General features: G+C 41.6%; 1 protein-coding gene across 1 annotated transcript; it reads left to right on the top strand.

Annotated features, from left to right (window-relative positions):
• Window positions 1–216: 216 nt before the first annotated feature.
• On the top strand, window positions 217–10,800 carry myl1 (myosin, light chain 1, alkali; skeletal, fast). Its single transcript, XM_088931052.1, has 7 exons — window positions 217–378; window positions 5,219–5,246; window positions 7,905–8,048; window positions 8,777–8,950; window positions 9,412–9,489; window positions 9,939–9,981; window positions 10,387–10,800. The coding sequence occupies exons 1-6, from the start codon at window positions 253–255 to the stop codon at window positions 9,965–9,967; spliced, it is 579 nt and encodes a 192-aa protein (XP_088787178.1). The 5' UTR covers window positions 217–252; the 3' UTR covers window positions 9,968–9,981; window positions 10,387–10,800.
• The last annotated feature ends 399 nt before the right edge of the window (window positions 10,801–11,199 follow it).

Below are 11,199 nucleotides of genomic sequence, written 5' to 3'. Positions count from 1 at the left end.
AAAAAGACCCCATCTCACCCACCCTTCTTTGTATGTCGTCCAATCCTACTCCATGTGGTAAAACAGGAGCGATCGCTAAGTGAAATATATATACTCCCATTTAGCGCCTAACACGTTGAGTTCTCTCCAAGCCACTTGGGCTGTAGATCCGTCTTGCTATTTCCACCTCCTCGACTTCCTCAGGCAGGGATCTTTGCTCGTGCTCTTTGTTCATCTCTCTTCTAGCACTTAACGCGGCTGTAGACATAAAAAATGGCACCTAAGAAGGACGTTAAGAAAGCAGAGCCTAAGGCTGCTGCTGCTCCCGCTCCCGCTCCCGCCCCGGCCGCCGCACCAGAGCCGGAGAAGCCCAAACCCCTGGACCTGTCCAGCGTCAAGGTAAAGACTCGCTGTTCCCCGGGTCCGCTCAGCCCCGGGCAACTTCGTGATCCCGAGCGTGTGTTGTGTTTTGTTTTCATTTCCACGGTTTCATATTTTTCCGTCCCGTAGTCAATACTTATCACTACCGAGAAGTATTCTTCTCCGTAGGCTATGGACATTTATGTCACAATTGCTATCATACGCGCTGAAATGAATACGGACTGTCCCGCGTCTTGCTAGAAGATAACGTCCCGAATTAGCATAGTGATTGTGATGACGAATTGAGGGAGTGCGAGAATCAGAGACTTCAAAAAAGTCGTTTTGAACAAAAACACTTTGAACAAAAGTACTATAAATTAAACACAGTAAGTAAATTAATTATAAGATGTATGCTGGTTTGACAGGAATTGTTTTTAACTATACCTTAAAACAAGCAAAAACATAATCTGAGATGCTTGGAAATGTACTAAATGTTGATTTGGAATATGTACCTATGACAACAACTCTTAACTACAATTTTTAAGGATGATAGATGACAAGCACTTCTTTAAATGTTTGAATTTCGTTTGACTGGTAACGGCATTTTAAAATAAGGCACACTGAGTACAAATCAAAGAACAAATGTGTGTCCGAAAATTTATGGTACTAATGTCCAAGTCTGCTATTCAAATTCAACGTCAAAATTATTTTGCAACAGTTTTAACTATTTAACATTTGCATTAAAGTTACTTAAAAAAAATAAAATACTCCAGTTTGGCGCAACAGAACTCGAACGTTATGATTTATTAAGCGTTTTGGAAAAACATCCGGTTGTGGAAAAACACAGTATTTCAAATACCAGCAGTCAGCTTTCATTCTGCCTTTTAATTTGGATTTACTTGGCTTTGGTTTTTCTTCAATTCGTTGTATACGTTTTAAAAATATTAGTATTCATATTACAGAGAATATTTAAAATAGGAATTCCCCTAGCCGTAAAGCAGCATGTGTGAAAATTGTAGCATTCGTTTTTAATCACTATAAAAAAACTTTGACCGTGTATTAAAATATATAGTTTATTTCTCAGTCAGTTCGTAAAAGATCATCTTAATTTACAGTTATATAAATTGTATACATTGTACTTTGGAAAAAAAATATTTTTATTTTCAGTTTGAGGAAGTAAACATTTCATAAATGAGAGATTCTTAAAGGGTCAGCTTGTTAAAAAAAACATACATTTAAAACTTCTGTTTTCAGTCAGTACTGACTACTTATAGAGGTTTTCAAGCTCAACGAAAAAGGGCTGTGCGCGCGCTTGCCCCCGTGGCGCGAGACCTCGAGAGGGATGCTCTGGACAGTCAGAGCCGCAGCCGCCGCACGATCAGTACTGCGGACAGCTCCTCTCTGTCTCCCAGGCAGCGTCCAACACCCGCTTATACCCGTCTAGAGGTCTCTGTCCCTCCCCGGCAGCGTCGTCATTGGACAATGGAAATATGGGGGGTGTGGACTGTTACGCGGCGCCGAATGAGGAGTTTGCAAGTGTTAACTGCACTCGCGGGGCCGCGACACCGTGCCGTCAGCTTAACGTGAATTAGAGACAAAAAGGATGTAATAGTTTTCATGCTATGAAGCCCCAGGGGCTGAAAACCAAAAGTTATTGGCAGCTTACCAAGGTGTGATCAAGTATACATCAATGACTGAGCCCTGCGCCCAGGGGTAATTGGCTAACGAGGCAAACTGATCTCGTCGACTTTATATTATCATCCAACATACTGACATGATGTAGTGGGTCAGTTTCACGTGTTATACACTCTGTCAGTGCTGCATGTCAAGAGGCCATATTCATTATTATTATTATGATTATTATTTTTTTATTCTTGATATTGTATTATGATGTTAATTGTTCTACTGTGTTTTCGAAAAAAAAATAATTTTAATTTGCATTTAAGTTTTGTATCTAATAATCAAGTCATCAGAGTAATATCTATGTTTGCATTTGTGCATGCCAAGTCTATGAGTTTTATTGTTTTATCAGACAGAGGCTGGAGCAATGCACCTGCAAATGAACTGTTTTGTAAAGTTGTACTTAATTTACCTTTTGCAGCTCACCGGCACAGAAAGCTGGACTGCCTTTAGGTTCCATAAAGGAGTCGGGGTGAAACCAAATGCACCAACAGATCCAAATGTCACGGTTAACGCGCAGCATCGTGCAGCCAATTCTTAGAAAGCGCGAAGAAACCGGTATTGGTAGAGTAACTTTTGCTTGAGTGTATATAGACGTGGAACGTCTGAACATACCACACGAACTATTTGCAATCTTTCATGGTGCTACAGATGATTGATAAGGACTACGATCTCCACCGGAAGCTGGAGCTGACTTGACTCACCTAGCTTGAAGCCCCTACAGAGATCTGAGGTGCGCTACCAGCTGTCTCATGACTGATGGCGGAAGAACGTCCCAGCCATAATAAGAAGGGATGACGGGGAATAGACGACTAAGGAAATTCAGACTTCCAAGGCCTTTGGTTTCTTTAACTGAGTCCAACAGAAATATGTGGTTTTAAATCGTCATTTCCATCCACATCCCGGCGTGTACCCTTTTCCCTTTAGAACATGTGCTCCTTTCACTTTGTAGCAAAGACGTTCGAGGAACCACCCCTAAAACACGCACCGAATAAAAACACAATTGAAGCTGGTGTGTGTGTATAACGTTGACCAGTTGTTCTGAATCTGAACTGCAGCCTGCACCCCATTTGGTTCTCAAAATGTGCTCTCCGCACCCCTTATCAAAAATCACTGAAGTCATTTCTGCTTTGAGTGATTTACCTTCTGATAAATACGGCACGTTTCGCACCCCCAAAAGGGGCGTGCACCCCAAGTATAGAACCCCTGGCGTAGACCAAAAATGTCCGCATAGTAGTACTGATATCCCCCATACTAAAGCACCCATAATGTAAAATACAGCTTGTTTTTAATTAAAGTTTTCAGACACGACCGCATAGTAGTACTGATATCCCCCATACTAAAGCACCCATAATGTAAAATACAGCTTGTTTTAAATTAAAAGTTTTCAGACACGACAATAAATTACGAATTGACAGTTGAAAAACGAATTGAAAACGAAGTAATTTCTTCGCGTTTTTTTTCCCCTTGAGGTTGTTATTTTTATTACCCGTTTTTCATCTTCTACCAAGAAATAGCTAAATGTTTTCTACACAAGTATTTGCTCATTTCCCCGGTTCACGCGTAGCTCTATTTTAAGCCAAGACGCACGCCTGGATGTCAATCTCCGCACCCGGGAGCAGGCCGCAGTCTTGGCAGGAGTGTCAGTGTCTGATCTCCGACCGTCCTGTTGCGTCCACACGCTGTCCATAAGAGGTCGTTTTCTTCGTGCTCGCCGGTGGCAAAATGCGAATCTCTTGAAAGCGCGGTCATGAAAATACATCTCGTTCAAACTGGGCGCATGTCGAATATTTTTTAAAAATAAACCCTTTAAATTATTTTATGTTATACATATATATTTGTATATTCTATCGAGCGTCAAAAGCCCATACAACATAACCCCTGGATTTATTTATTTTTTAAATGGTGTGGTTTCTTTAAAACCATTCAACGCGTACATGTATTACAAAAATACGTTTTTAAAAAAGCAAATCTACAAAGCAATAGGAAGGCCCAGGGCTTTATAAACTGTCACACGTGGGTGAAAAAAAAAATAAAATAAGACTTTGTGCGTTCCCAGAAAAAAATCTGCTGACCGAGACCAAAGGTTCTTGTCTGTGGCCTCCCATACAACCCAAAAATAACCCAAACCCTTCGGCCGGTCCTTGGCGAGGGGGGGCGGCAGCTCCACTTTCTCCTTGCCCTAAGAAAGCTAAAGAACTCCCCTGCGGCTACCTGATCCCCCCCGTGACGTCACGGCCCCCGGATAAATAAGAAGGGCTTAGCCCGGAGAGGAGGACCACTCTCCAGGGACACAGTCGCTCCTTCTGCCTCCGGCCTCTGCCTCCTGCCTCGGCTCGCCTGCTCCAGCCATTCGCCATGGTGTGTGTCTGGACTTTCTCTGAACTCCGCTGCCGCGACGCGATTTTTCTTCACTTTGACAGACAGCTTTCGGCATCTGCGCTTTGTTAAAGGGATTTAACGTTTACTGAATGGGAATTTAAACCGACCGATGCAACCACAGGATTATTTTGGGATAAAATAATAATAATATAACATGTTTTAAATACTGGCAAACATTTTTGTTTCTACCCGGGATTGTAATTTAAGAGTTTTTAATTAATACCGAATTTTAATCTAAAACAATTAATAACCAGGGAAATGTTAAAATTACTTGTTAAATTATTACAACACAGGTTAGAAGAAGCACACCTATATATTTTGATTTGCTATTTTTTTTAAGCCTCATGCTAAAAATGGTCACATATAGCGACCCCCAATATCATAACTAACTAGTTGTGTCTTTAAAATGCTTTTAAAAGAACAGGCAATAAAATCAATGACGAGCACTAGCACAATCAATTTCTGACTGAAGAAGTGACAGATCTTTTGGTGCATTTGGTAACACAAATCCTATCTTTCTTTCTTGTTCTCTCCTTCCATTGCAGTCTTTCTCTGCTGATGAGATCGCTGGTAAGTGCAGTGGGGGTCTGGTTTAGGTTGGGGCCAAAGTTCTGTGCCACCTAGGCTTGGGCCTGCTTGTGAAGCCTCAGAGGGTGTTTGCTCCCAGCCTCTCTCTGTGTGTCTCTGGGCTCTACCCCCCTGAGCCAGGCAGCAAGCAAGCCTTTTCTGTCTGGCTCTGGGTGGGGAGCGCCCATGGGTCCACTGGTTGTTAAATGGGTGCTTAAGATGTTTTCTGGTTGGTTTTTGCCCTGTACAGATCGATTTCTCCGCAGAACAGCAGGAAGGTGAGTTGCTATCAGTGTGTGTCGGTGTCACTTCACAGTTGTATAGCTGTGTGTTAAAAGCCCGCTAAAGAACCAGTGTGATCTGAAGTTGGGCCTCTTAGTTTAAATTGAGGTTGGATTAAAATGAGATGGTTTTATTGTTAGATCTAGATGATGTAAGCAATTTTCCTTGCTTATTCATCTTTCAGGCCTATTATATCAGTCTTTACAATAGGAAGTGAAGTGCATTTTTTGGATCACATGGGTTCTTTAGTATCAATTGTGAGAAAATGGTTCGATGTAAAATGTATACCTATTCATCATGCAGTACATCATGAAAATCGTGAAAGGCCAAACAGAATTTAAAGTACAAGACAGTATGCTTAAACTTTAGTAGGAACAATAACCACAGACTGTTGGTTTTAGCAGGTGATAAACATCTTCAATAATAAATTCTTGAGTATTTCATTTATACTCAATAGTTTTGTATTTTAAAGTAATGACAAAACCTGACAAATCCAGATTACAACCCCCCAAAGTTCTGCAAAATGAAACATATACCAACAGAGTGGGAGCATTAAAATGGAAAACCAGAACTCAGTCAGATATGTGCAAAAATAATGCATTATTGTGCGTGTTTCTAAAAGAGTTCTTCAGCCCAGCTGCCATATGGCAGGCTATATTCATGCAAAATGGTACTACTGTATCTATCTTTTGGTTTGGTTTTCAATCAAAGAGTAACAGAAAGCTGAGAAACCAGGGAAATGAGAAGTTATTTGCTGATGATTACTGGGTTCCAGTTTTCATGACCTGTTGGAGACTTTTCCGTCATGCTGAAACAGGCCTTGTTAGCTGAAGGACCACTAGTCAGAAATGCCACAGGGCTTGTCCTAAGCTCCAGAGGATGAGTTAGAGTGTACAGGGACAGGACAAACTCTTCCTGAAGGGTTGGAGCAAGACTGCTGGTGTGTGCCCTGTGGCCTTGTAGAGTTCTCTGCAACCTTTGCTGTACATTGCAGATGATGAGCAATAATTGCACCTTCTGCACAGAACAGGATTGTGGTATTAGTAATATTAGCTGTATAATTTGCTGCCCGTATGGACAGAGCCACTTGTTGCAGGCATATAGGGAGGATGCAGAGCCTAGTATGGAAGTTCAGGTGCTGGGGTTTAAGTTACACTCCAGTCAGCATTCCTCTTTAAAGAGGATCAGGTGGAAAATATCACTTGCTTTATAAGGAAGGAGCTAGTCCCTGTGGAACAGATTGATTCCCAGTCACGGCTTAAAATGTCCTCCTGAGAGAATGGTGGAGAACAGCTGCCATGTTTCGGAATCGCAGGGTCCCATTAATCTTTCCTCAGATCACTTTCAAATGAGCGCCTGAAACAGCTCATAGAAATAGCTCCTTCTTGTCACATCTACAGTATGTTGCACGCTTGAGCCGCAGCTGTGTGTGGGAATGAGGAGATGAGTAAAAGAGAAAGTGTCTTGCATCGCTAGTCTGTTCACAGAAGAAAGATATGGATGTAGTGGACACAGTCAACTACTGCGCAGCTTGGCAGTGTGCCATTTTCTATGCTCTGCTGAACTTACTATAGTCTTACTGGTTTGATTCTGTAAGAATTTGAGCTAGTTGTTTTTGTTTAGGGGCATTCGGAGTAAAAATGAAAATATTCACTAATGATCCAATTGGACTTTGTAACTTAGGACCTGTTATTATTTTATGTGTGGGGACATATTCGTTACTCAGGAGAACTGTAGCTGTTTGAACTTGATGGTCATATGTGACCTTTTGCATTCAGCAATGCTCCCTTCTTCGCCAAAGAGTTATATCCTGGCTGAGGTGTCCACCTCCCGGAGCTGTGGGTGTGACATAAACAACAGAGACTGGCCTGAAGACCAGTCCTTGGACAGCAAAATAAATTATGTGAAGTCACAGTCAGTGCTTACCAATATACTGTATGATTTGACCTTCACACTGAATCAAATGAAAATCAAGAGTGGAAATTTTATATTTGAAGGAAAAATGAAATTTGAAAATGGTTTTGCTAGATTTTATAAAAGAATTTAAGCTGTAATGCATACTTTTTATTTTTCAAAGGGAAATGAAGCATTGATTAGAAATCAAAGTGTGGGTTTCTTGGGTCTGTGTTCTCAATAATCCTGTAATGTGGTCTAGTGGGCTACAGCCTCCTAGAGGGAGTAAAGTGAAACAGAAGCACAGAGGCAGCTACAGTATGTCTTTGCATTTACACCTCAGTATTGTGCTTCATGTTGGTTTCTGAGAAAAAAAAGAGCATTTTTAATTTGGAAAAAAAAATGTATGCTTAAAAAGTCAAACAGTGCAAAACATTTAATGATGAATATCTGATAATTCTTTTAAACGTGTTTTTTTTTCACAGTTCACACTGTGGATTGCACTGTGAACAGAAATGATTTGTGATGACAGGGTGGGACATAGACAGCAGTGATTGGTCAGGAGCCTGACCCAGTCTGTATAATGACTGAGCTTCTAGAAGGCTGCAGCCAGGCCTCCCCTCTGAGTGGGAGTATCTGGGGGTACCTGGGTTGTGTGGTCTGTGAATTTGGCCGTTTGCGTGCTAGGCTCACCATGCGCCTGGATGTCTCTTACTAATGCCACCCTGTGCTGTTCTCTCCCAATCTCTCCTCCCCTCCAGACTTCAAAGAGGCCTTCCTCCTCTTTGACAGGACAGGCAACAGCAAGATCGCCTACAACCAGGTGGCTGATGTCATGCGCGCTCTTGGCCAGAACCCCACCAACAGGGACGTGAATAAAATCCTGGGTAACCCCACCCCCGAGGGTAAGTGGGTGTTCCTCTGACCTTCACAGATCAGCCTCATAGTCACAGCACTGGAGCATAATACTGCTGGAAAATATCCTATGAAAAAAAAAAGACTGTGCAAGTGTATTGATACTATCAGTTGCATATTTTATTGCATTCAATTCTACAAAGCTCTGTATACACAGTACTAAATATTATTGCAGAGTTTTTAACATTCTCTTAAAAATAAGAGCTTTGTGTTAGCATGGCACAGGAAGATTCTTATTTTACAATATTTTACTGTGTTACATTACAGTTCATAGTAAAAGGTGAGAACGTTGATGGTTTTCTTTATACTGTATACGCCACAGAGGCAAAGGCACTGAAACTTTTTCTTCTAAAAGTCACTAATCAAAAACTGCACTAAAATATAAAAGCTGTTTTTAGAAAAAAGCATATAATGCATATATATACTATTTTGTGCCAATAAATGTATTTTTCTAGAATGCTTCTAGAAAGCATAGTCTAGCATGCTTCAGGAAGTTCTTTTTTTTTCTGCAACAAAGTACCTGGCCCTTTATCAGCCATTTTAAAAAAACTTTCTGCCTTTTACTTGTGAACTTAAAGTGCTAATAGGGGAGAGGCCCCAGAGGGGGCTGTGGTTGACGCTGCTGAATCTGCCGGGCACCAAGGCCCTCCAGTACAGCCCGTTTGTATGTGTCTCCCAGTACCTGGGGCTCAGCGCTGCTCACTCTGATCTCCTGCAGAAATGAATGCCAAGGCCATTGACTTCGACCAGTTCCTGCCCATGCTGCAGACTGTGGCCAACAGCAAAGACAAGGGTGGCTATGAAGACTATGTTGAGGGTCTGCGTGTCTTTGACAAGGAGGGCAATGGCACTGTCATGGGTGCTGAGCTGCGCATTGTCCTGACCACACTGGGTGAGGATCGCCGGCCTTTGGCCCATCTGGAGAGACTACCTAGCATTCTAATAAGCACATTAATTTCATTCTATTAAAAAAATTCAAACTGTCCCTCCTTATGATGGTGGAAAAGATACCAAAGGCACAAAAGGTTCTTATGTAACACCGTGCACCTTATAGGTAGATTTATCATTGGATAAGTCAACCCTTTTCACATATTAAACTTTTTCTGAATAAGGCCATTAATGTTCTTTAACTTTATACTGCATGGTCACATAGAAGCATTTTGAAAGAATGAATTATATCTGCAACAAAACATCAGATATATTTTAAGAGCAGAAAACTAACTGTACAACTTCACTTCAAGAGTTAGAAATGTGTTTTTTGGATCTTCGCAACACGTCCAATCGATTCAGATTTTGTGGCACCCCATCTGCACCACAGGAAACGTGAAACAGTGCTGTTGTGTCTCTCCTCAGGTGAGAAGATGACTGAGGGTGAGGTGGACACTCTGCTGCAGGGTCAGGAAGATGAGAACGGCTGCATCAACTACGAGGGTTAGTTCCCAGCACACGCTATGAGTAGTGGGTGTCTGGAACAAGCTAGCCAGCCAGATCAATTAGTTACTATCAACCAAGTGAGATAGACAGGTTACAAATGAGAATACTATATGCCAAGTCCTGGCAGATACCCTGTACAGTGCGAAAAATATAACCCTAAATAATTTGCAGACCTCATTTTAAATGTCTTCTAACTCAGAAAGCCATATGCTATTTTATTAATCTTCTGTTAATTGTGTGCTGGATTGGTGGTGTCCACTGTTTTTTACTGATTGCACACTGCATACAGGATGTAGTCTATGTTTTTTTGCATTATCAGCACTATTCATGACCTTCACTGTGTGGTCAGCTTACTTGCCTGCTAACACTCTTAGCACTTCACCAGTTTCCTAAAGCACTTTTCTCACGGCTCACTCTCTTTCTCTCCACCCCTCACTCTTCCACAGCCTTCGTCAAGCACATCATGTCCGTGTAAAGCAACTTGAAGAGGTACGTCTGCTCTCCTTTTCCCAGCATGCCCTCCAACAGCCTACCGCTTTTTGAAATCTAGCTCTGATGAATCGGCGACAGGCAACGCCGTGAAAAGGTCCCAATCAGTTCTGCTGTGTGGAGTTCCAACCATAGAATGAACAACTACAAAATGGAGGGATTTGATTTTCTTGGTTTCATAAGTATCTTCTTAGGGAAGATATTATTTTATGCCATTTACTTAATTGCTTATTCAATTAAACAGTTTTGCTATGCTCTGCCCCTAGTTGGCTGTTAATGGAAGTTACCCAGAGCTTTTCTGGTGTTCTGTCTCTCATTTGCGCATGAAGCCCCAGCTGTCTAACCCTTGCACAACCTCTGGGCAAGGCTCCTGAAGCCAGATCTAACTCTGTTTTTCCCTTTCAGGACTGGTGTGAGTGCGGAACTATATCTGAAGACCCAATGGTGTCAGGACATCTACTTCACCATTTTGTAGACCAACAAAGGAAAAAAAGGACTATGGGATGTATTTCTGATATGTTCTGTTTTTTTTTCTTTTTGTTTTCCTTTTTGGATCCCTTCACCCAACATCATCCCCCTCTCCCCCCTCCTGCCCCAGGACAACAGTCACGCAGCATTCACTGAGGTGTCAGTGGAGGAAGACCGTTCTCCCCTGTGAGGGTCTCTGTCCACCCTCTGTCCACTCACAAGCAGTACTCTGGCACACACCTTTAGCCTGTGATTGTGCTGCAATCCACTCGGAATGCCCTCTGCTCCTCAAAGTCTTAATTTATTTTCTCTGTAATGTAATTTCACAAAATAAACTTTTAAAAAAAGGTTTTCCGGGTGAAGGCTGGTGCCTTTTCTTTTTCAGAAGATTGTGATTCTTATGTTTTGCATGCACTGAATATAGAACACGACAAACAAATTGAAGAGGGGCCACACAAGTTACAAATGACTTCCATTTAAGTATCATCACAGCAATAATGCAGATGTCCTCTGACAAATGCTTTATTTTTACTTTATTAACTGCATTATTGCCCATATTGCTATGTTACTGCATTGCATCTGAACCCTTTACTTCTACAATATACATCACAGCGATATCCTGCCTCAGACTAAGCAATGGTGAAACTGGTTCACAAGCCCAGAAAAGTGACTGATGGGACTTGACACTATTGTGGTGAATTCAATCAGTGAATTTTCGAATTGTCACTGTTTCATAAAAATAATTTTGTA

The sequence above is a fragment of the Atractosteus spatula genome, chromosome 13 (assembly GCF_055471065.1).
Source record: "Atractosteus spatula isolate fAtrSpa1 chromosome 13, fAtrSpa1.hap1, whole genome shotgun sequence".
NCBI lineage: Eukaryota > Metazoa > Chordata > Actinopteri > Semionotiformes > Lepisosteidae > Atractosteus > Atractosteus spatula.
This window is presented reverse-complemented; position numbering and strand designations above follow the sequence as displayed.

Coding starts and splice junctions, on each gene's coding strand:
- myl1 (XM_088931052.1), top strand. CDS start 253: ATGGCACCTAAGAAGGACGTTAAGAAAGCAGAGCCTAAGGCTGCTGCT. Junction 8,049..8,776: donor GGGTAACCCCACCCCCGAGG/GTAAGTGGGTGT, acceptor GATCTCCTGCAG/AAATGAATGCCAAGGCCATT. Junction 9,490..9,938: donor CGGCTGCATCAACTACGAGG/GTTAGTTCCCAG, acceptor ACTCTTCCACAG/CCTTCGTCAAGCACATCATG.